General features: G+C 43.3%; 1 protein-coding gene across 4 annotated transcripts in view; it reads right to left on the reverse strand.

Annotated features, from left to right (window-relative positions):
• OSMR (oncostatin M receptor) overlaps nt 1-25,745 on the reverse strand; it is a 39,384-nt gene that overhangs the window by 2,672 nt on the left and 10,967 nt on the right. For 2 of the 4 annotated variants that reach the window (XM_016147954.2, XM_016147952.2), the window contains 13 exons: nt 25,159-25,331; nt 20,668-20,839; nt 18,259-18,534; nt 16,799-16,928; nt 16,130-16,281; nt 14,445-14,587; nt 14,010-14,160; nt 10,901-10,977; nt 9,463-9,682; nt 6,677-6,856; nt 5,533-5,637; nt 3,488-3,661; nt 2,783-2,950 (listed from right to left, as the gene is read on the reverse strand). In XM_016147954.2, coding sequence (XP_016003440.2) covers nt 2,783-2,950; nt 3,488-3,661; nt 5,533-5,637; nt 6,677-6,856; nt 9,463-9,682; nt 10,901-10,977; nt 14,010-14,160; nt 14,445-14,587; nt 16,130-16,281; nt 16,799-16,928; nt 18,259-18,534; nt 20,668-20,839; nt 25,159-25,331 — 2,121 coding nt within the window. Of the gene's footprint in view, nt 1-2,782; nt 2,951-3,487; nt 3,662-5,532; nt 5,638-6,676; nt 6,857-9,462; nt 9,683-10,900; nt 10,978-14,009; nt 14,164-14,444; nt 14,588-16,129; nt 16,282-16,798; nt 16,929-18,258; nt 18,535-20,667; nt 20,840-25,158; nt 25,332-25,745 lie in introns of all 4 variants that reach the window. The other 2 variants (XM_016147951.2, XM_016147953.2) reach the window with 1 other exon arrangement.

Below are 25,745 nucleotides of genomic sequence, written 5' to 3' on the forward strand. Positions count from 1 at the left end.
CTATGTTTGTGAAATTCAATAAGAGTTCTCTCTGATGGAGGGCGGGGACAGCCGACCAGCTCACACAGGGAACCATTTGTCTTTAACACCTGTGACTCAAACTCGTTACCACTTCTGAGGGATTGCATCACTACTCCCAATTCTTCACTCCCTCCGTGTATTAGACTTACACTCTGCACTCTTGCCAAAGTGGCATGGTAGGTAGAGTGTGCTTCTCTGCCTCTTGACTTAGAACTTAGCCACATGACTTAGGTTGGCCAATGGGATTAGTAATTATAATGTTTGTTAGTAGCTGCCTTCAGTGTATGTGCAGTTTGGCTTGCCCTCTTGTGCTCCGTGAGCCACCATGGGAAGAGTTTGTCCCTCGTTGCCACTGCCTCTTCGGCCTGAGCCCCAGAGTGAAGCTATATGAAATGAACCCAAACTTGACCAAAGTCTGGAGTACGGCCTAGCCCAGCCTTGATCAGCCAAGCCAAGAGCATAAAGAGAAATATATATTTGTATGCCACTGACATTTTGAGGTATTTTGCTATATATCAAAAGTTGACTAAGGCACCCTCTAGTTAGTCTCTAATGTAATGAATAAGTCTTAACCTGAGATAATTATTCTATTTTTATTTCTCAGATCTGTCAACCAGTGCTTCATCTTCTTAAAAGCCCATCTTCCTGTTAGTGCTTGCAGGCCCACCAATTAATAACTCAGCTGGGTTGGTAAACACTGTCCATAAACGCAAATCGTACATGTACATGTAAATGTACATGTATTGTGTTCAATCCATGTGCCTCCCTGCCTTCCGCACTCCCCAGCCCCAACACTCACTGTCCTGTAAGGGAGGGGGTTTGATTTGGGGATGGTGGCTAATTCTGGAGATTTGTAAGCGAGGATGGGTAGATGCCCAACCCAGTGCTATGAGACAGAACAAGGCTCTGGAGAAAAGGACACAGCAAGATGAGAGGATGGCAAAGTAAGCACCTGATCCCTGACACCTGGGAAGGGGTAAGAAACTCCGGTCCCGACACCACCGACAAACACCGTGCCCTGAAGGGCAGTAATTCTGACTATTACAATTGGTTTTAAAATTTAGTTAAATTTCAGATTTTTATGAGGTACTTGAGGACAAGCCTGGAGAGCTACCCACAGCAGTTTCCAAAGTTCAGACTGGTTTACTAACCTCCATATTGAAGTATAATATAGTCACACAGAAAGGTGCTCAAAAGTGTACAACTGGATGAATTTTCACAAATTGAACATACCCACTATAACCAGCACCCCGATCAAGAAAAAGAACATAACAGCTCCCCAGGAAGCTCCCCTGGTGTCCCCGTGCAGTCATTTTCCCTCCCAAGGTAACCACTGTCTTGTCTTTTAACAACATAAATGGCATCTGCCTCTTTCTGTACTCCATAAATGGAATCGTACAGCAAGAGTCAGGTCTGGCTTCTGTCACTTGGCATTGCATTTGTGACTCATCTACACTATTTTTGTAATTGTAGAATGTCATTCTCACAACTAATTGTACAGCAATTTAATTTCCTTTTTAAGAATAATCAATATAATCAATAGAGTTACAGCCGAGGCTAAAGAGGTTTAGAACAAATGAAATCAGAAAATATATTTGAGATAAAGATAATAATGTGTGTTACACACACACACCCCCCCCACACACCCCCCCCACCACCACCACCCCCCTCCCCCGCCAGCCAAGTAAATACCAAGAGTGCTCGAATAATGTGAATCATTGGCTAAAATCTTAATTTGTCTCTGAAAGTTCTGGCCTTTGGCTTAGAGACCTGGGGCCACGTTTCAGTCTAGTGGTGAAGAGCAGTGAGTGCCCCCAGCTGCCACTGTAGTCACGTGTCAGGAGACTCAGGGTCAGCAGTTCTGCCCGATGAGCCCCATCCCTTCCCTGCTTCCCACCTTCAGCAACAGGACCCGCACCACGGATGGTTGGTAACTCCAGGCAGATGTTTCGACCTGTTTGTTTTTCATGGAGCAGTATCTTCAAAGACCCCTTCTAGTGTGGACTGCCTATGCTACCCCATTTGACACCTACTTTTCTCCTCCTTCCTCCATCAGTATCTATTTCCTCCTTCACTTTCCTGTTTGTTGCAGGCCTGGGTTTACCAGGAGAATCTTTTTTTACCACTAACTTGCCATTCTTCTGTCATCCTCTTCTTTCTTCATCTTTCAGGCCAAATGCATTTTTGAAAATGTGAATCTCTTTATCTCACCCCTTCCCCACCAAATCTGCAAACACTGAGTTTGTGAACAAACCCTTCTTGCCCCATCACACCTGTCTCTAATCGCCCCTGGAGAGGCAGTCCGGAGGCAACTAGTCTGGCTGAGGGAAACCAGCCAAGAAGACTGGCTGCAGAGAGCGATGCTTCTCCGTAATGAAAACACCACCGCCCCGGCTTAGACGGAATTCAGATGGCTCTTCCCAAGCCAACACGAAAATCTGCCATCTGTGATTTTCGAACTATTTTGGGACTAAGTTCCAGACAAGTGCCTCAGGGGCAACTGAGAGAGGCAGGAGGAAGGTCCCAGGTTATAGATCAGTTAGGTTATCCCCACTCTTATCCATTTTATGTAGTGGGATTCTGTGTGACGTTTTGTGTGTTTGTTTTTGTGAAACAATCTCACGTGGAGAAAGACAGAAAGACAGGGAAGAAAGGTCTAAAAATTCTTATCTAGACAAAGCCCGTGGCAAAATGCCTGTGATTTATCAGTTTCCCAGGACCTCCAAAGGGAAGAGTTTTGATGCAAAAAAAAAAAACTCACAGTATTCGTCCGGAGTGGTGACCTTGGTGAAAGTATTATGGGGGCCTTCACCAACACTTGTGTATGGAGTGACTAAAAACTCGTAGAAGGATTCTGGCTGTAGGTGCTCCACAAGAAAAGTCTTTTGTTCTGGGCTGTCGATTTTATGTTTGCAACATACTGAATTATCTGTGGTTTAAAAAAAAAAAAAAAGTTTTTTTGTTTTATGTTTTTTTCACAAGAAGAAAAGATTAAGTGTGTGAAGGGTATCTAGTGAGAGAGCTGGACACTAACACTTGTTGACTTGGCACTTGTCAACATTTTTAAAACAACCAAAAACTAAATCATAATTTCATCGCACTGGGGACACTGGTAAAATTGGCAAGAAATTCCAGGAGAGCACACAAACCTGTAAGAGATGGTAAGAGCTTGCAAGAGACTTAAAAATACATTGTGATAACCTTTCACAACGTCAAAGGAAAAAAGAAAAAGGGGTTAAAGTTTCCCAAATGGCAGAAATCTTAAGGAATGCTTCTAAAAATACCAGGCCGCATCATTTTTTAGGTAAGTTAAAATGACCCCCAACATCTTGCCACCTACTAATCTGTTAGCACCTGTTTGATCATAAAACCAAGAACAGACCCCAGCCTGGCCACAGAGATGGCAGCCTTTTTTCATGATTTCAAATAATGAGATCTTGGAGAAGTAAACAAACAACAAGGTCACCTGAAAGGACCGCCTTTTCAAATCCTGGCTGGCACTGCTCTTCCTTGGACTTCAGGTAGACATGGTAGCCTTGTATAAAACCAGGTTGAGAGTCAAGGGAATAATCCTTCCAACTCAGATTGAAGGAGTGGGATGTCAAGTTACTTATGACCACCGGAGGGTTGTCCGAAGGAGCTAGAAAAGAAATTGGAGTAAGAAAATAGTCATGATCTGGAAATATTCTCTGAGGATGCATGCAAACTAAAAGTAGAACCACAGCCAACGCCAGAGGCTGAAGGAGCTTGTGGCAAGTTAAAGAATTATATCTTTTTCTCTAGGGGATATATTCCTCGACATAATTTGAAAGAGCTAAGAAGTTAAACAATCTTGTTCAAGCCTTGCCTTTCACAAATGTAGAATGGATGCCCAGAAAGACTCCATAGTTTATACAAAGTCACAGTGCAAAAATGAGAATAAAGGTTTCTTAGATTTCTTTCTGTTACTGAATTCTAAATACAATAGACTCGTGAACAACATAGGTTTGAACTGCATGGGTTCACTTATACGTAGACTTTTAAAAATAAATATACAGCTGGCCCTCCATATCCCCAGCTTTCACATCTGCGGATTCCTAACCAAGGGTCAAAAAATACTGTTTTTGATCTGTGGTTGGTTGAATCCTCAAATATGGAGGGCTGACTATATGCATTGTTCTAAACCATGTTATATAAGGGACTTGAGCATCCGTGGATTTAGGTATCTGTGGGGTTCCTGGTAACAATCTCCCATGGATACTGCGTGATGACTGTAGTTAAGTTTTGGGGGAGTCAAAAGTTATACCCAGATTTTCAACCGTGTGGGGGTTAGCACCCCTAACCCTTGCGTTGTTCAAGGGTCAGCTATAGTGTCTGAGAGAAGACCCGACCAGAGAATGGACTGAGGCGGGAGGGGGAAGAGGAGGAAAGGTTATGTTCAGAGGTTAGGGGTGGGTTTGGAGAACTCTAGTCGCCAGGTTGCAGCAATGCAGTTCTCCAAGTGTCACTGGAAAAATCCGGGAGCGTTTATTCTGAAGGATCCCCTGAGTCTATCACATACTCTTGTGCACGCTTGGTCTGTGCTCACCAATGCACACGCCCTGCCTGTTTTGGACAGCTGCCACCACATAGAGGACCATCAGGCCATCGGAGGGTTGATCTGATTAGTGCAAGGCCATCGAGGGTCCAGATGCCCAGCTTTCCGTGGGCGTGAGGCCCTGGATGCCAAGAAGGTGCATAAGCAACCGTGCGCGCGGGCTGAAACCCCCTACACCGCAGCGAGAGGCGTGGTGAGATTTCTGGGGGTTGACTTCACAGTATGTACCAAAAGTCAAAAAGGGAAATGAAAAATCATTTAAGAAGTTCAAACCTTTTGACTGAACTCTTCTACCTCCAGGACTTCATTTAAAAACTGTTTTTGTAAATATGGACAAAGCTGTGTAGTTAACATGATGGTGATACAGATAAGGCATAAAGAGATTGGGGCAAAGAACAAAGAAAGAGAGCCTGAGCATTTAGGACTGCAAGATACCTGAGGGTGAATTTTACAGTTTTTAGTTGAAAAACACTGTAATCATCCTAACTGTCCAACGATAGCTGATCTGACATATGCAAATGCTGAAGTATTTTGCAGTCATAAAAAGGATATACGCAGATAACATTTAGTGACATAAGTCAAAAAAGCATTTTACAAACTGCATAGAGTAAGATCCCATGTTTATTTGAAAGTGTGTATCTGTACAGAGAAAGGAATACTTGGATAAACATAAAATATTAACTCTGGAAGTTTGCCTTTGAGTGGCAAAATTAGCAATGATTTTGTCTTCTTTTGCATAACTTTTTATATATTGTCTTTAACGAAAATGTCGTACATCTGTAGGATTAAAAATAATTTTTTAAACTCCAATTTCCAGAATAGGTGGGACACTGAACATTAGAAATGGTATTGAAATTTTCCTAAACCCAAAGCTAAGAGAGTCTGGATTATTCTGAGCAAGTCTGTCATGAACACATGAAATGCTTTAAACTTACCCAGTTCTTTGAAGTATCCTGTTTTTCTCTCTAACAAATAAGCAATCCTTTTTGTAGAAATGCCATAAATTCTGAAGTTGTACCGGACCCCTGGTCTAAAGGCATCTAGAGAAGAAAAATCAACAGATTTTCCATAACACAGAAGGACATTCTCTTTACTTCTGAAAAGGAAAACTGAATATTTGTCCCTTTAATAATTTTCTTCTTGGGGTTTCTGCCCTTCATCTCCACCTTCTTCCCTCCCGCTGAGCCCTGGGGTCCTCCACTGTTTCTGAGGAAGCCCATGGGGACTGTCCCCTACATTGTCCTCTCCAAGAAGAGCTCTCAAACATGCAGGAAATTGGTGCAGAATTCAATCAGACAGAGAAAATCATTTTAAATTCTCCTTTGACTCCAAATCCCTCTCCAGTGACTTGCCTTCTCTTTGCCCATGAAACCCACGTGTCCGAAAGGATTTGCTTCCTCTTCCTCACTTCCCCTTCACACCTCACCTCTGCAATCCACCTGCAGCACCTGCCATGCTGCTGACCCTCCTCACTTCCTCACTCCCCAAGGACAAATGCATGCCCTCCAAGGGCCTCCATCACTCTTTGGGCCCAGATTAATTCCCACATCTTTATCGTGATCCCAGCAGATGGCGCCACAAGTCCCCCGCTCAAGCCACAAACCTAGGCTCCTTCGATTTTGCTAAAGCAGTCTTGAAATAACAAATCCAATGTGCGAGGTTAAGAGATCAAGTTCTACATGTTCCATTGAAATTGAAGGAGTTGATGACCTGCTCTTATCGATGCTATGTCCTAAACGCCTCCCAAATCCACAGACTTCTTTGCTTTCGTAAAAGCTCTCTGGACAACTGTTAGAATGTCCTGTCATTTATTTGAGATCACTAATTAAGAGGAACAAATTCATGAAAATAACAAAACCCTATCCCAGCCTGAGGTCCAGATTTTCTCTGTCACAGTAGATTTAAAGTCGAAGCTCGGGCCATATCATTGCAAAATTAGAAATCCTAGCACCCATGCTTGATTTCTAATTTCAAAATTTATGAATTTATCACCAAGTATCTTTGAGATGGTCCAGGCATCCTTGTTAAACTTGCTGCAAGGTGGATGGAGCAAGAGGTAATATGCAAGGTTCTTCTTACCTGGGCTAATGATGGTGCTTGTGGTCTTGGGACCCAGGTTTTCCCACTGGAGGTCACAGGCCTGGTCTCGGGGACGGTCACACCAGTCCACGACGTAGCCGATGGCATCTCCAGACAGGGGTTTCCAAGATATAGAGAACCCATCCTCTGTGCCTTGAACTCTTCCTTCTTTAACAACTTCTGTACAAATAGGGCAATTTTTCAGATTTAATTAATTGAACATTTTGTTAAAGTATAAAGAATAAACTTGAACATGCAGTGTATCCAACCAGATTCCCACCACTTCAGTCACTGCAGGGGCTTGGGATGTGTTCATAGGTGTTTTCATACCTCTCACTTCCCACTAAATATTCACACCTGCCCTGCAGATGCCCCTGTCCCGACCCCGACACCCGACAAGGCTGCAGCACCTAGAACACGGGTCAGCAAACTACTGCCCGCAGGACAGATCCAGACTCAGAGGCTTCTTTTTATAGGGCCCTTAAGCTTGGAATGGTTTTAAGATTTTTAAAGACATTAATAAAAAAACCCAAACAGACAAAGAATTTGACTACGTAATGGTGACTGTATGACCTGCAAAGCCGAAAATACTATCAGCCCCTTTACCAAAAAGTTGCTGACCCTTGACCTAAAACCATGTCTGGTACTTGATCTGCTTTCAAAAAATGTCTGTGTAATGAACAGATAACTCAGCTGAGTCCCCCCACATCATGTTGGCTGCTCCTGAACTAGCTACTGTTTCTGAGATGTTAGGAGTAGAAACTGAGGCAAAGACAGAAAAAGAAAAAACAATTTAAATACGTACTAAGTCGCATTACACAGAGACGTGCACACCACTTATGACCAAGGCCTGCACCTCGACATGTTTCATATGCTAGGGTAGTTTCCTTAAGGTCTAAAAGTTGGGAAAAATGGTCTTAGAGGACCACTGGTTCTAATGATTGAAAGAAGGATCGCCCTAGGTCATTCCTGAGGAATGAGAACATCTCTTTCCCAAGGCTGACTTCACACTCTGCCACTGTTGGAACAGGGTGGTGGTCTCAGCTGGTCGCCTGTGCGAAAGCAGATCCGGATCAAAGAGTGGGCCCGCGAGCGGCTGCTCAGAAAACCAGCCGAGGAGGACTAAATGTTGCACCGTACAGATTTACACTAAAAATCTACTCCATATTTATCTGCAGTTTAAATTTAACTGGGCATCCTGAATTTTATCTGGCGACTGTAGTTATTGCTGGGCATAAATGTGAAAACGTGGCACCGTTAAATTTCCTGGGCACCGAATTATTATCCATGACAGGTGTCTAAAGGAAAGTGCAGTCCCAGGTAGAAGGCAAAGGGTTCCCCAAGAAGGCCTTTGTACACCCTACCTACATGGCTTCCCTCTCTTCCTTCGGCAAAGAAATACATCTCTCGCACTGACGACGGCATTTTTCATTTCACTTATTCACGCTGGTGAAAATTTCACCCCTAGCTTGAACTCGTAACTCCTCATCGAGCTGCTGCTTTAAAATTGCAAATACATTTTAAGGAGTGCAGGTTAAGAGGTGTAAATCGTCTTAACCTCATTGGTCTGTCTCATAGCAAGCACATCAGTGATATTATCCACTCCAATGATTTGAGAATGTGACCACTTCAGGCAGGCTGGGTGGAGCCTCACAGGGAGGTGAGGTGGGTGAAGGCAGAGCATGGGGAGGAACCTACAGATAGAGGAGACCCTAAAACAGCTAGGAGTGCTCGGCAGTGTTGCCTGGACTGGGGCTCATGAGGGGCAGTCTTTCTTTCATCTACTAGCTACCCCGGGGTGAACGAGATGTCCACTTTTTCTATTCCGGTCCTAATGAAGACGGAATACGATTATTCATTTCCTTCTCTAAGTCAGTTCTTGACAAGCAAAAGTTATGTTAAATAACTCCTTAGTTTTTCTTCTGTGCCACAATTCTAATTTCTTTTTCTTACTCAACATGTTGAATTAAAATTCAACAAAGCAAAGGCACCCTCTAATCTAGCCCACTTAGTCCCAGTTTAAGCCTAACATCAATGATAGGTATAATATAACCTAATATAACCCCATAAGCAAGGTCTGAGAAATGTAATAGCAGCAATTGAAAGGTGACATTATTGCAAGGTTCATGAAGGACTTTAGAGTGTCAGTTGTATGACGTTCGGGTGTGCATCGTCTCATAATGTGTTTCGCAGGGGTTTAGCGTATAAAGACTCTTCACGGCTCTCCCAGAGAGGAAGTTAATGTCACTACCAATTTTATGTGCCAGGTCATTTCCACCTCATCTGCTCTTCCACAGGCTAAGGGACTGGCCTAGCCAGCTGCCACCTTTTATTCTACAGCTTTGGCAAAGTCCCTCTTGAGATGATCTCTGGAAATGTTCCTGGGCCCTTTACAGGGGGCAATGAGTGGCAAAATTTTTTACAATATAATAAATGCAACTCTTATTTCATTTACCACAAAGCACATTCATACGTACTGTATCTCTCAGTTAAGTTTGTTGGTGTTTCATTTACTTTGGTAAATTTGAGATAACTTCCCAAGTTTGTGAAAGAATCCCCAGGGCAGAAATGTCCTGAGTGATGGCTGAAATCTCATTCTCCCCACACTGAGGGGGACTGTCCCAGGAAACTCACTGACACACCTGGACCAAAAGAAAATGACTAACACTGTTGGGAAGCTAGACATTTTGTCCCCTAAAGTTGCTGTCTTTCTAATTTATGCATCTCTACCTAATCCCATCGTCAACATTTTCCTAGGGAATAAAAATAAACAAAAAGTAACTTACCGGTTCCAGAGTCTCTAGAAATGACAATTACAGAAGTGGGAGAAGTGCCCACACTGTTATTAGCTGTGACGCAGATTTGGTAAGAGCCTTGGTCGAGGGTTAGTTCTGTGCCATTGGCCGGAGCGGGAATGGAGAGCTTTAAACTGGATGGTTTCTCTAGATTTTCTATAACTATATTATAAAATAGAATGTTCCCGTCGGCATGCAGTTTTGATGGTGGCTGAAAAAAATTGATAATCTTTTCAAAATGGGCTTTCCTCTGAAAGGAGTTTACATAATTATTTTTTCATCTTTCCTGTCCCTCAAATGCCCAAATGCCTCTCTCCCTCTCCCTCTCTCTCTCTCTCTCTCTCTCTCTCTCTCTCTCTCTCTCACACACACACACACACACACACATACGCGTGCGCAGTTAAATAGAGAAAACAACCCCTAAACTAAGCTCAGCATCAGGCCTTCTTCTCTAAATAAAATGAGTAGAGATTAGGATCATTTGGGGGTGAGCTCCTTAAAAGCATAACGTGTCTAGAGAAGAGTGGCCAAGTCAGGAATCGAGAGGAAGGAGGATTCTAGCCTGGATTAAAATAAGACACCGTAGGTACCCAGAGGAGGAAACATGCATGAACCCCAGCAGGAGGGCCCAGCTCCTGACCTCATTCTGTCCTCCAGCTGTGCCTTCTCCAGGCCCAGGGCCCATGGTCCCCCACCCCACCTCCCAGATGATCCTCCAGGTTGCAGAAATTCCCTGCTTACACAGTCCCAAGTCCACTTCCAGGGCCTGTCCATCAGGCCTGCCTTCCCGAGGACAGACGTTGGCCCTGGTATGCACCTGCCCCAGAGAAACCTGAGAAAGGACTGGGGGTGACTGCTTGGGGTGTGGCCAGAACCTGGACATACAGGCTGGCGTATCCACATGTGTGCCCAGGACTCCTCGCAGGGAAAGCCAGAGAGGAGGTGGGAAGAAAACAGGGTGGGTTGTGGCTAGGACCCAACTGTCCCAGCATGGGCACGTTTTGGTATCAAAAACTGAGGAATCGAGAGTTCTGAACACAAAGTAGGACAACATATATTTTAAATTAGTGTTTTTAGCTTGACTTTTAAATATGAGTATTTAAATATTTATAACTTTAAATATGGTATGTGCTTCTCCACTTTATAATCGTGCCCTGAGCCCTGCAAAAGTGAGAGGTGGGGCCTGGGTAGAAGTAATGGAGATGCAGGTTCTAACAGTCAGAAGTGGCCATCTGTGCAGTGGGCTGTCGAGGAAGGAACAGTGCAAGTCTTAGGGACATGAGTGTGGCACGGGGACTCCTCCACTGGGCAAGGCATTCTACCGTATTCATGTATAGGACACCCCCAGTTGGAAGGCCACACCCAAATCCGGTCTCACAGTGAGACGCAGAGCCAAGCAAATGGGTCTTTTTGAATAGGAACATCTTACCCTCCAGAATAAAGTTACTGTACGAGATCCCAGCACTGACTTCACATTTCTCCAGACATCAAGAGCCTTGGAGGGAGCTGAAATTAACCGAAGAAAAGTTCTCAGGTCACAATAGGTAGAACAGTACCTTCTAACTTCTGGTTTCATTGATGAAGTGACGATGAGCATCCTTTCCTTTTTTTTTTTTTTTTTTAATTTTTAGATGAGGCAACCCTTGGTTGAGCTCACAGATTGCAAGGACCTCGTAAGCTTACAATTCCATTTTATTTTTATATTTTATTTTATATATTTTATTTATTTTATTTTATTTTATTTATTTTATTTTACACCTACAGCACCTGGTCTTCCTAGGTGGTCTCCCATCCAAGTACTAACCAGGCCCGATGGGATCGGGCACGTTCAGGATGGCATGGCTGTTTACACAATGAGTATCCTTCAGGCTTCTCACTTTTTCACTCTCTGTGACTTCTTCCCATCTTGCATGGCCACACTGTTCATGCCTCACTAAGCACACATAGTAGGTGCCTTACAGAAAATCTACAGCATCTGGACAGGACGTCGAACTAAAAGTCCTTTAGCCTCAGAGCTTCTGGAAGCCACCGACGATTTTGGAATCACCTGTCAGACCAATGCTAGTAAGTTCGTTAGGTAACCCTCCATGTCTCGAGCAGTCGCAGACCACTGCTACTTCCTGGCCCCATCTGCGAAGGTTGCAATGGAAGCACACGGAGATACCTCCGGGCAGGCTGTGCTTCTCCACGCATCTCACACTGGCTGGCCCTTCGCTGGAGTCAGAGCCTGGGAGCGCCGCCTTGTCCCCCTCTGCTGGGAAGGCCACATCCTTCCGCCACCAGCTCCCAGCCTGAGCTGGGTCAGCTGCCTGTGGACAATCACGGCACCTGCCATGTTCCTTCCAACATGGCTCTGACCACACTGTTCTGGAAGAGTCTGCTTCTTTGCTTTCTCAACAGTAAACTGTAGGACAAGGGATTTGTGATTTCATTCAAAACATCTCTGTGCAAAAACTGTTTTGGGAACATAATACATAAAGATTTAACTCTCTGTTTTATAAAAGTATAGTTTACTGCCCCTAATAACTGAAATTTAACTAAGTCCTTTTTTCTTTTAGTTGCTGCTACTTTCTTCTCAACTTAAAAGTGACCATATATAGTTTTAAATCTATTGAAGATTTCAATTTGCTAAAGAAGCCACTGGAGAAGCCAATATTAAATCAAAAACTTATTGAAATACTCAGGCACAATAGGGGACCCCAAGCTCGATGCAAAATTTTCAGCTGGTTTGTAAATCAGTAAAAGACCATTGCAGCACAGTTGATAACACTCTATATTTATGTTAATTCTGCCGTGGTATCATTTAATTCTGCTCACTCTGATTATACTTAAGTATGGTTACACTACACAGAAACACTGAGTTTTCTAGTATTAAGTAAAATGTTATCAGAGATTCAAAAAAAGAACTATAAATTTGCCATCAGTAGATTCATCTCATTTCCTTATCATCAAAAGCAAAGTTAAGTATTTTCAGGTTTATAATACTATAATCTAAAGGAAACACAATTTACTAAGACTCTATTCTTTTGCCATTTTCTTTCTGCACTTAATTTTAATTATAATGTTGGAATAAGTTTGCAAGAAAACAAGGAGTGAAAATCAAAGCAAAGCATTATTATTAAAGTAGAAATTCTTTAATAAAACACAACTGAGGAATATGCCATATTACTCTCAGGAACAGGGCTTTCTGCAGTGGGGACCCTTGAGGAGTCCACCCCCCCCCCCTGCTGCCAGGAGAAACCACTGGAGTCTCAGGGGGCATGAGGGTGGCAGGAACACCAGACAAGGCAAGGAGGCCTGCTGAGCGTGACCAGCAACCAACCCCAGGCGTAGATTCTGATGCACTGCCCCCCACCCTCCCTCTCCTCCATTAGAGTCGCTGCTTTAAAATGGTCTTCCTCCGGTGAAACAGAAAGAGCTCTGCCAGCCCACGAACACAAGTGACAAGACGGAATGAAATAAATACATATAATCCTTCCTTCAGCAGTAAAACAGCCAGGACTTGAATCAACAAGATCTCAAGATTGTAACAACACCACTAAGAGACAGAATGCGCAGAATCTAGCTCTGGTTGACAGTGGTGCTGTGGAGTCAGACTGCGTGGGTGTGAGCTGCAGTCACTGCCCACTCGTTCACTGGCCAGGCCAGTTAAATTACTTATCCTCTGTGCCTCAACGCCCTCGTCTATAAAGTGAGGATGATAAGCGCACCTACTGCATGTTGTGAGGGTTAAAAGAGAAAAATTGTTAGTACTTAGAGCTGCATGTGGCACATACGAAATACTCGATAAATGTTAGCTATCATTGTTGTTGTTATTATTATTATGTTTCTGCCATTCATTAACTTTGCAGAGTCTCTTCAGTTTATGGGCCCGAGTTACTTCATTTGTGAACTGGGCCATGGTAATACTTTATAATCTTGACATGAAAGGAGCTGAAAGCAGGGCAAGGCCATCAAACCTCCTGAGGCTTACGTGAGCCGTAAGACATAGTTATTTGAAAGAAAAACCCTCTGTTCTATCCATATTGAGGAAATGACTACTGAGAACACGACAGAGAGGGCTCACAGTTTGCTGCTGCTGAAGAAATGACTTATCAATAGGAATTAGGTTTCCAAATATCATTACATTTCCAGACATAGCCTAAAGTTGTCTGGCATGAGATCGAAGCTTCCCTTGGCATAAACACTGTTTGTCCCCAGTCCCGAATTAGAAGTCTATATTAATTTACAGAGCCCCAATCCAATGGGAATCTAGCAATGCCAGCAGATTAGAAACCATCTTGGCAAAATAAAAGACCAGAGAGAAAATATACAGTAGAAATAACACTGATGGCAAATGTGTGAAATGGATGTCTTCCCATTCACATCTCGTTAGCCATTTAATTCTGATGTTTTTTTTTTTTTTTAATATAGTATCCAGCCTCTGTTGTAATGTTTTCCCTTTAGATTTTGGTACAACCAAAAGCTCTTAGGGAAGCCAATCCATCTTCCATAAGTCAGTTTAGCTCCCTGAGTTAAATGTCAGGGTCTGAACACACCTGCTTCAAGTGTGCTGAAGTTCTGACCAATCCATTCACTCCATTTCCAGAAGTGGTTAGCGGCCGCACAGCGTACTCGGGTCATATACTCTGTGAGAGGCTCCAGTTCACTTAAGAAGTACTGACCATTCGTCTCAATGGACACATTGTGCTGCTTGATTAAAAAAAGACAGAAGTGTTAGGGAGCAGACTTCATTGCCAAGTCAAATCACAACATCTTGATTTGGGGTAAGAGTAGTTCTTCCTTGGGGAAAAAAAAAATCTCTGGGGTCCCCTTCTCAGCTCTCAAAGTCTATGATGTATTTCATGGACATTTTAAAGCTTTAAAACCCATACCATTTGAACCCACACAGAAATAAGAGTTTGGAGAGATTTTACTCATCAGTCTCTCTGTTCCAGACATAAAGAGAACAGAACATTAAGCAGTGTCCTTACTTGTATCACTTTTCCTTCACCATGGAGTTCAATCTGACACAAAAATGTGAAATGATTCCCAATGGAGTGTACCTTCCAGGTCATGCTGGCGTTTGTGGCACTTATATTTTCAAGGACTACATTAAAGGGAGTCATTGGATGAACTGCCAAAAAAGGAAGGGAAACAAAGTAAAAATATTCAAGCATAGATAATACAAAAGATTTTGGTAAAAAGGCGGTTCATTTCAACATTTACTTATTCAATAAGTATTTTGTTGTTGTTGTTTTTGAGAAAATAGCAAACAAAGCCAGACTTATAGCCAGGATAGAGTAAGCCAAGTACAGCCTTTCTCTCTCATGGATTGTATTAAAAACTCTAAACAAAATACAAAAAGAAACTACCCGTAAACTCTTAAAATGAAGCAAAAGCAGGCAGATCATGGTAGGGAGTCAAAACTTGGAGGAATGGCTCATAGGGAGAATATAACAGAACCTAGAGTCTAACCAAAACAGAAGCCCCAAATTTGAAGCATTGCTGAACCAACATTGAATTGAACTTTTTTAAAAGATATTTTCAGCAATCTTCCTAATATTTGGCACAGTAGTAGAAGTGAGTGGCAGAAAGGGGTCATCACAGTCTCAGATTTCTGGCTGGAGAAAAAAAAAAAAAGAGTTCCAGAAAGGCAAAAAGTACCAGGGACATCATGGAGAAGCAGGAGCTTGGGCAGGTGACTCTTAAAGTAGTTCGTGAACTCTTATGCTCACCTCCCAGTTGTGCATATATGGATTTGACCTTAATCGTGTACCAAAGACGGTGAGAACCCAACTGAAAGACCACTGCCCATGTCTCAAGACTCTCCACTGGGAGGGTCTAGAACAGATCCGAAGAGCACTGCAAAGGCTTTGAAAACTGAACTGACATTGAAATCACAGCCCACAAAAGTTGGGTTGAAATTTGCATTTTGAACCTAACGGGGTCACTTGTCTACTAAAACAAAACTGTCACTATTCCCTCACAGGATATAAACACCTGGAGTCTTACAGCATAATATTCAAGATTTCTAGGATAAAATCCAAAGTTACTTAGCATACAAAGAATCAGGAAAATCTCAACTCACATGGGAAAAGACAATCAACAAACGCAAACAACAAGGTGATACAGAGGTTGGAATTATCCATCAAAGACTTTTAAACAACTTTTATAAACTGTTCCAAGGAACAATCATGAACATTTTCAGAACTTATGGAACATACGAAGTCTCAGCAAAGAGACAGAAGATAAGAATAAGACGAAAATTTTAGACTGAAAAGTACAATAAAAAAAGTGGAAAACTCATTGGGTAGAATGAGCAGCACACACAATGTAAAGTCGCAGTTACCCTGATGGGAGGAGCTGGGTGGGGGCTGTGGGATGGGAGATGAAGTCAGTTATTGTCAAGATTCTAGTTCTGAAGTTGAGCAGTAAGCTCTGTGGTACTTATTACATTATCGCAGCCAACGAATTATAGGGAAAAAAAAATGTGGCTTGTGTCATATTGACCACACATGCCTCCATGAAGAGAAAGGCGGCATGAACAAGAGTTATTAATTATAACTTTCACTTAAGGTGCAAATCAGGCAAAAACCTGCAGCACATCTACTTGATCACCTAGTGTGCCAATCAAAGAGACGTTAACGCCCACAGTGGCCTGTGAAGCCAGTCTCACCTCGATGAGTCAGGTTAAAAGAAATACTGACACTTCTTCTTCTTACGTGGTTTTCAGCCAGGAGTGTGAAGTTATATGTTTCTTGTGAGTCTTGAGTTAGTTGCCAAGTACACCAGTTTCTCTGTTCACAAACTTTCTTTTTCCCAGAAAATCTTAAAAACAAACAAAAAATAATAATTTCAGGGTTTATACTTTTGTCAACACAGATGTGTATCCCTGTCCACTCAGTGGCTTTAAAACTATGTTCCACACAACGGCATCCATCCATCACCAACAAACGCTGAAATGGAGATGTTTTGACAAGTTTAATTTATGTAATGACAAATCACTGACTCCCTGTTGTAGGTGGTGAGAACTCTCCTTAATTTATTCCGGGTATGGTAAAAAGTTAGAAATGATGAAACTATTATTAAAACACATGAAACTATTTTCACATCAAGACTAACCATTAACTGTTTGTCTTATCACTTTTATGCTACCTTTTCCTTTAATGAAACTCACAAGTATTATACATTTGTGACCAGCTAAAGATCTCTTTCTAACACTGGCAGGTGGTTTTAAAATATTCGTTCAAATTTTATGCAACATCTAAATGTGGTTTTTGTCATGTTGTCACAAGCACCTGAAACAAGGAAGGCTCTGTCAATAACGTAACCAGAGCTAACTCACGATTCAAATAAACTGTAGCTTTGGGAAGAATATTTAGGCAAGCCAGTGTCAGTCCCAGGATCCCAAGCACACTTCAAAGTCTTGAAGTCCCGGGTTTCACAAGAAAAGTCCTTGGGCTCCTCAAGTACTTCTGTCCATACAAAGAAAAGCAGACAAAAGAGCTAGTTAAAACCCTTTATTGGAAAAACAAAGCTCCATTTGGGGTCTGAGGCCACAGAGTTCCTCTGAACAACGAAAGGATCACTTTGCAGCTCCAAGAAGCCACATTTCAAGTGCTTCATCATCTTGGTCCCTTCTCCTTCCTTCCCTTGTGCTTTTCTGGGGTGTATCATGGTGGATGGGTGATCAGTGTTCTGCAAGTCAGTACTGAGTCTATGTGATGATCCTTGTGTCCCCACAGCCTGCTAGGAGGCACTCAACAAGTATTACTAAATAACAGACCAGGTGAGTGAAAGAATGAATGAACAGTCAGTGTTGCCTGGTGTTTCATTTCAGATGCTGCGGCTTAGAGAGAGGCTGTGCTTGGGATGCCAGGAAGTCAGATTTGGGGAACCTGCTCAAGTCAGCAGTTGGGAGCTGAGAGTTCCAAGGAATGATGCAGCACCTTCAAGTCCCCCGAGTCATCCTGTTCTTAGAGGCCATTCCAAGGAACACAAAGGAACCAAGTGTCCAGGACCCCAGAGATGTCCTTTACACAATCTCCAAATTGTACTTGGTCAGGGGAACAGGGAGGGCAGAGTCGCAGATTTTGCCCCTCTGTGCAGAAAAGGGCGGTCTCAAGATGTAACACAAGAAGCCACTGGGTGTGGGCACACAGACTTACATAAAACACAATTTCCCTCTCCACTGCTACCACCCACGGAGGCCCCGAAATTTCCATAGCCAGTTAAGAACAGCAATGGCCTCATTTGCTGAACTCCTACTGTGTGCAGCTCTCATACCAGGGCCAGGACCTGTCCACTTTCACTAACCCTCATGATAGCCATCATCATCCCTTTCGCAGAGGCAGCAATCAGCTCAGAGAGCCCAGGAAACTTGGCCAAGATGCCACGCCAGCAGCGGAAGAAGACTCAACCCCTCAGTCCTCCAGACCACAACCATGGCGGCCTCCCTGCCTTCCGACCTGCAGCCTCTCTCCTCCCCGCTAGATCCTGCGGTAACTCCAGCATGGCTACGGCAAAGCAGGATATTTTCCCAGTGGTCCAGGTCATGACCTGAACTTTCTCCCCTTTAACACTTTTGGTTTCTAGGACTACAGCTGTCAGTAAGGACAAGAAGACAACAGGAAATCCTGGAAGTATTGCTTCAGGGTATCTTATCCTGAGTCTCTCCTAGAAGGTTTGGGAAACCAAAGAAAATTGAGACCATGAGTGGATACGTTTACTTGTTTTCTGGTAAAGGAGGTTCCATCTATTTCTTAGGAAACGGAAAGAGAGGGTGCAGAGAATGTGCATACTTACTTGTGACAAAGAGAACGATGCCTTTTATAACACCACTTTCGTTCACCTTACAAAAGAAATTCGTTCCCCTTTTCCTAATGAAAGGAACATTATTCAAGTTGAACGCAGACACATTTGGATCAAGTTGTTCTCCATATATCTTTACCCCTTCCAAATAACAGGATATGTCATTTCGAGGACTCCTGGAAACGTAACAAATGGTGACATTGGAGCCTTCTTCCACCAGCTTATCTTGAGGGAAAACGAACAGCGGATCATGTCCAAGCGAATTCTGTACTACAAGATAAGAAAAGAGCTTAGTTAGAATCGCAAAATTCAAACCAGCCATCTCCCATATCTCACTTTCAACAGATAACTTCAGCTTCTTCTACCTCCTAGAGAAAACAGAAGCCCAAATTTCTACGGCCAACCTATAAACTTTGATGCATGCAAAACAATCCTTTGTACCTCCTCTCCTATTATTATGCTAATACTGCTGTTACTGTTCTTACTTCCATTTCTGTGACTACTCTGGGACCACTGAGGATTACTGTGTCATTGCTGGTGTAAGGTCATTATGACAACAGTGGCTGCTCTATGGCTCCTAGCCATGTGGAAGGCCCTGTGTTAAGCGGAATTGTCCATTATCTCATGCCACCCTTACGCCCTCACAACATGGCACAGGTAGGACTGAGACCAATTTCACTCAAGTGGCAAAGCCGCAGTCGCGCCTGCCAGTCTGCCCAGCTCCAACGCCATGTGTCCTGCACTATCTTTAAATTGGCCCGTAGATCACATCTCCTCCCACCTTCTCAGAAATGCCAGCCACTCACGCATCTTCTCGTGCTTTGGCCTCTCCTCCTGGGTGGCCCGTCGGCATATACAAATCCTCAGGCCTTTTCCATTTTAAGCGAACTCACCGTCCTCCCCTCGGGCATGCCTCCTGCCACCTCTCTACCACCCCTGCCCAGTCGGCCTCCCTGAAGGAGCTGCCAGCACTTGAGTTTCACGAGCCCATACTCACTCAGCCCAGTGCAGTCTGGCTGCTGGCCGCCAGGTCACTAAAATTCCCATCGCCAATATGATGTCACTCATGCAGAGTGGCCTGGGCATGGGAATTTTTTTAAGGTCCCTGGGTGATTCTAATGTGCAACCATGGTTGAGAACCAGTGCTTTGGGGAATAGGAATAATCAGGTTTTCCATTTATTCTTAAGTTAGCCCGAAGGTTACCGTTTTGGGAAATCTAGTCTATTTTTCTCCAGGTTGTTTATAACCTTGTTCTTTATTTCTCATTACTATTTTTTTTTTCATCTCTATTTTGTCTGTGAACGTGTCCCTTCCTCAGCAGTAGGTTGTAATGTTAAGAGCATAGTCTCTGGCGCTAGGTTGTCCTGGCTGGGAGTCTGCCTTTGCCCCTAAGTGGTTTGAGAGGTTCTTTAACTGACCTGTGAAGTAGGAACAAAATTACTACATATTTCACAGGGCTGGTGTAAGAACTAAATTAATATGTATAGTGTCTAAAACAGCGACTAGAATGTAGATTTAATTCTATTTCTAGTATTAAAATAATGCCTAGGCTACTCATGGGTTATCAGTTTGAGTTAATAAATAAGTTGCTGTAAACACTTAACAAAGAAATGGTTCTACTGGCAGGAATTTCAGATAATCTGGCAGGGTACACGGTTCAGAAAAACAAATGCCATTGGCCTATAATTAGCTGAGACATAAGAAATGGTGGCAAAACTCACTCTGAATTTATAACAAAATTAAATTCTCAAAATTAATAGATATTAAACATATTTACCCATAATTTCATTACTAAAAGAACTGCTTTCATTTTTCCATCTATACCTACCTCTCTCTACATTAGGGATTATTGGCAAACTGTGACGGATGGGCCCATTCCAATGCACCATCTGTTTTTGTAAATGAAGTGTCATTGGAACACAGTCACTCTCATTATTGCCTATGACTGCTTCTGTGCTACGATGGCAGAGTCGAATTGTCATGATAGAGACGGAAAAGTCTAAAACATTTCTGTCTCAGCTTTTACAGGAAAAGCTTCCCTACCCCTGCTCTGGATGCATACACATTTTGTGTGTTGATCTAATAAAAACATATGTACAACTCATATCCTGCTTTGTTCACTTCGCCTGCTATAATACACACACTTCACATGTTTGGAAAAGATATAAAAACTGTCTGGATTTACACGATAACACAGTGAATAATTCAGAGGCCAAACCTGAGGTGTCAACCTCTTGGTGGCAAGTTTCGCGCCCATGTTTTTTTAGTTCCAGTGTGAGCCACAGGAAAATAACGCTGGTGTCTACCAGTTCCTTAAAGAGGACTTCTGCTATTCGACTCTTTGATCCTTGAATAACATGAAACATTAAATCCTTTCACTCTCCTACTGCCTCGTTTCTTACCATCGACTTCCTCCCACGAAGTCCAGCGGCTCCAGAGCCTCGGCTCAGGGACCCTGGCATCATCCGCCAGACTCCTCACTCTCACGAAGTGCGTCGCACACTCCAAAGGAAGCTCGGATTCCCAGCTCCAGTGCAGAACTTGGTCCCATTTCACAACGGTGCTATACTTTCCCTAGCAATAAAGAGGAAAACTTGAAAACACAGCCATGCCCTTCTGGAAACTGGCTTGGCGAGACCGATCCCAAAGCACATGCCCACTGCAACGCCACCCTGTGTGGAAGCGTGGTCCATTCCTAACCAGCCATCAAGGAACCGGCCGTAGCTGCATGCTTGGAAAAACTCAGCTCTCACTCCCTCTGGCCCTCCAATTCGGGGGCGGGGAGCGGGGGGGGGGGGAGGGGGGTTCATGTGGAGCAAATGATAAAAAAATGGGAGCTCCTTAAGTCTTGGGGAAGAGATCAGAGAACCTGCTAAGAAAATTCTTGCAAACTACAGAATTAATTGAGTCACCTTTTTAAAAATAAGTGATTGATGAGTATGGTTTTATATTCATTTTTAGCCAGGGCCAGATCAGGCTGGTCAAATCTCAGCAAAGAAGGCAATCCTTCCTGGTGCCGGGGAGTTCCATTGTCTCCCAGAAGTCAATAGATGGCTCTCCATGTCTCCCGTGGTTTTTGTCTCTTGCCCTTTCAGACATGGTGGCCATGCAAACCATACTCCCTCCCTCAAGGTCCATATAGAAGAATTTGTAGTCCCTAGAGATGTCAATCACATGGGACTGTCTCATACTGGTTTTGGGGATGCTCGTCCAAGTTGAACTGCAATTTGGTCTTCTGGCGCAGCCTTTTAGTCTTAATCTTTCCAAGACCCTGGTATTTTCATTCTCTAATTCAACAGGCTTCAGTGGCTCCTCCACACCTTACCCTGTCATTCATCGCCATCTGCAAATGTGCTCTCCAGACACAGTGGTCCACCACACACTCCTGGAATAACTTGATGTTTTTCCACCACAGTGTTTTCTCACACAGTGTCCCTGGTTTAGTGACCCCACTTTCCCTCCGCATTGGGAATTAGTCCCATCCTTCAAGCCCAGGGTGCATCCCATCTCCTTCATGAAGCCTTCCTTGCTCTTTCCCCCGAGTTCCTCCCATCCCCCCATTCCTGTGGCCCTCCCGTATAGCATGTGTAGTCGTTGGCATGCCTTTTGTGATTGTATTCCTGACTCAGTCATGGCCAATGGCAAGTCCCACAGTGAAGAGGGATGGGGCAACATGCATGTCGCACACAGCCTGGCGCTGGCACACTCTGAGGCTTTTCCTCCACTTACACCTTTGCCCTTCCCGGGTTGCTAACCTTCAACAGCGCCCACGGCAGGACCAAATACAGCTTGGGAGTGAGAACACTTTAGCCTACTCGGGCAGCACTGAATCATGCCCATCCTTTTTCATTCTATGCAGAACTGTGATTTATAAAACATTATCCTTTATTTTAATTTATTGAATTACTTTATTTCTAGATTACAAAACGTATTTTGTTAACTACAAGTTTTGAGGACCTAATTCATGCAACTTTCACTATTTAGTCTGAGCAATTTGGAGTACATCGAACTTAAATATTATTCAATTTAAGAGCCAATACCAAAAAACGAACTATATACCAATAACGGTGACCTCTCCATGAGCCACGCACTGGATTGAACCTCCTACATCTCTCGTGAATTTGGCCACTTCTCTTGTCCCCACTTTCGCCACCCCCTCCGGGGACCTCTACCCTTGACCAACCCCACAGCCTGCTCCATGCTGGTCGCCCTTCTCCTTCTCCAGGTCCCCCAACTCTTCTCCACTGTGCAGCCAGAGTGGGCTTTTTAAAAACTCCCAACCAGATCCCGTCACTCCCCTTCTTCCCAATCTCAGGATAAAAAACATATTTTGGCTCAAACAAGCCCTTCTTCTGAGATGCTGGAGAAGCTCAGGCCTAACCCCAACCCTAACCCCACAGCCCCTCACCGGGGACCCGCACCACACCTCTCACACTCAGGACACCCTTATTTGTGTACTTCTCTCCTCATCTCCTCAGAGAACTGCGCCTTGAGCAATGCCCAGACCCGGGCCCATGGTCTAAAACTGTGCGCTGAATGATTTCGTCAGTGCATTAACATGCAGTGGGCTCTATTTTTCTCAGACACTGATTGTGTGGCATCTGTCTAAGCACAACTTGTGCCTTGTGGTGTTTATGGCCTTGTAACAGAGAAGAGAAAACTTTCCTTGAATATCAATTCAGTGATTTTTTTTTTTTTAATGTGATGAACTGTGTTTGGGCTGTTTTTATTAATTGAAGTGGCAAGTTTAATTTGGCCCGGAACTCATGATAAGTCACAAGAAATTGGCACCTACATTTACACAGAGGTCTAACAGAGGTCACTGACTCAGGCTTGAGGTGTGAGCTTATCCCTGACTGACTTGCACTGCAGGCCTCCTTCCAAGCTGGAGCTGTTACTCTATTCTGCCTTCTCCTACCACTGACAAACCATAAGGCAAGTGGCTGAAGGGGCTGAAGTCAGAACCTGGTCCAGGGCGAGAGCAGGTATTGTGGCTGCCAGCAAGGCTCTGAGTGGCTGGCACTGTTCGGGAGGCAGCTCAGCATCCCTGGTCCAGCTGCAAGCCATTGGATCAAGATGCTTTTCCTTTGGCTTGTTTGGGAACACAATCGTCCATGAGTCTCGAGAGCTGCTACCTCTCAGCATGATTAAGGAGGGTGCCCTGCCAGGCTTGCATTACAGGGAACTGGCCCATGAAAGGGAGATTATGGTCTAGACAGAAGCAGCCTCTCTCGGCTAGCTTCCTTCCCCTTAACTGGAGGGGACCTTATGTCTCCCCTCAGCTTCAGTCCTTAGTGGTTCAGACAAGGGCTTCTCATGGCATCATTTATCCTGGGACTTGGCCACTGCTGACCCAGGAAGGCTGCATGTAGCCATCACCCCCATCTGGATGTGGGGTGAAGGATGACACTGCCCTAGCTCCGTCCCCTTGAGCCGCACAACAAACTCTGTGCCTTGGTTTTCTCCTCCGTTGGGGTCAGGCAGGGCTGGGTGTTATGGGGACAATACCACAATGCAAAACTCTACTTTCAAAGATCTTGCGACTCAGGAGGTTACAGAAGTAGGTTCTTTACTTTGAAAAGAGAACTGTTAAATGAATCCAATGTGAAAATAAGTATGAACAACTGCCTGTTAGACAAATAAAGAATGATATCCAGTTGGTCTATGGCAATCATTATTTTCCCTAACATGGTAACAGGAAGAACTAACTCCCTTTTAGAAAATAGTGAGACCTGTTGGTCTGTGGCCAGTATCGCTTTTACTGACGGTGTCAAGTTTCTCCAGTGCTCCTCTCACATTTTTTTTTAGACAATTCTTAGCCTCCATATGACCTTTGCTCCATGTCTACTACGTTCAAATCAACAACCAGTGTATTCCTCAAAAATACAAAAAACATGAAAATAAAAAAATGATTAGTAGGAGGTGGGACGGGGGATACTACTGATAGTGGAAGGTGAAGAGCTGTCCACAGACGGTGTCAGTGTCGAAAATCAGAAAACCGCACAACTGTCATTGTGGGGAGCTTCCACTGGAGGGAGGTTCCCAGCAAGGACACGTTCTCACGTTTGTCTTCCTTCCAGGCAAATCCTCCATTCCCCTTCAATGAGAAACCATTCCGCTGTCCGTCAAAATCCCACCATAATGAACGAACAGGATGTGTGTGAAGCTTATTAAGGTTCCCCAGGCTATAAATGGTAATCGAGAGAAGCCACCAAAGTGTTCCGATGTACGAGATGGGGAAACATGAAGCAAAACAGGCACAACCACGACTGGAATCAAGACAAAAGAAAGATCTATCTCAAATAATTCAAAGGCAAAAGAGTGTGACATTAGGATTTTCTTAATTTAATTTGTTATAGAAAAAGCCACATGTGAGGCAACAAAGAATACCGGAGGTTACTCTCCAACATGGTCCATAAAGAAGCTGTTTGCTGGCTAGAACATTAAAGTGCTTGTTTATCCTTGCATTTCAGCATACTGGCTAGAAGCCGCACTGGCAAGAAAAATGTTGCCAAACTATTAAGTCTAATTTAGGAAAATCTATGGTGGACAGGAAAGAAAGAAGGACGAGAAAGAAGGACGAGAAATAAGATGGTCGACCTTCATGGATTTTTGAAGTAAGTACTTATAGGTTCAGAACCAACAGCCTTCTTAGGGGCAGAGCAGAACTGAAGAAACCATCTATTTTCAAAAAACATCCCCCCAACTTACCAGATCAAAGTTGTCATGTTACTTTGTCTTGGATCCTCTTAACTAAAAACACGGAAATGCAATCGTTTAAGAAAACTGTTTTGTGTTGCTAAAATGTTTCCATCCTGGGATTTTTTTTGGAGGTTATAAAAGATAAATCATGGCACCAGACAATTTTTCTAAATATAGAGAAAAAAACTTACCGCCCAGATGACATTGGATGTTTTAATTCTGCTGATCTCTATCTGAAAAACCATTTTTAATTCCTGATGAGAAGTAAGGCCGTGGACATGCCATTGTAAATGCAAACGTTGCTGTGTAGAATTGATGGAAACTTTCAGTGACTCAGGGGTCAATAGCAAAGGTTCAGATAAGACTAAAAGAGCAAAACAAGATATGAAATAACATTTAATAGAAGTATAAGTGAATAGTCACAGATAATTTCTGTTCAATGTCATCACTGTTTAGGTTTGAAAAAAATTGGTCACATGTGCATCCTAAAATCAGATACCTTCAAAAGCTAGAAGGGAATTTAGAAATCACTTGGCAGATAAAGAAATTAAGACCTAGATGAATGAAATGACTTACTCAACAATACGCGGCAAGTCAATCAATTGCTAAACCATTAAACAAACAATACGAACAATAATTAAGTTAAACAAATGAAAATTTAAATTATTAAACAATTAGATAATAAAGGACACTTTATTGGATAATATAACTGGTTTAGAAATTTATAGCAAGGCTGAATAAAGAAAGAGGACTTTTAGCTATACATTTCATATTTCTG

The sequence above is a fragment of the Rousettus aegyptiacus genome, unplaced genomic scaffold (genome assembly GCF_014176215.1).
Source record: "Rousettus aegyptiacus isolate mRouAeg1 unplaced genomic scaffold, mRouAeg1.p scaffold_m13_p_8, whole genome shotgun sequence".
Classification (NCBI taxonomy): Eukaryota; Metazoa; Chordata; class Mammalia; order Chiroptera; family Pteropodidae; genus Rousettus; species Rousettus aegyptiacus.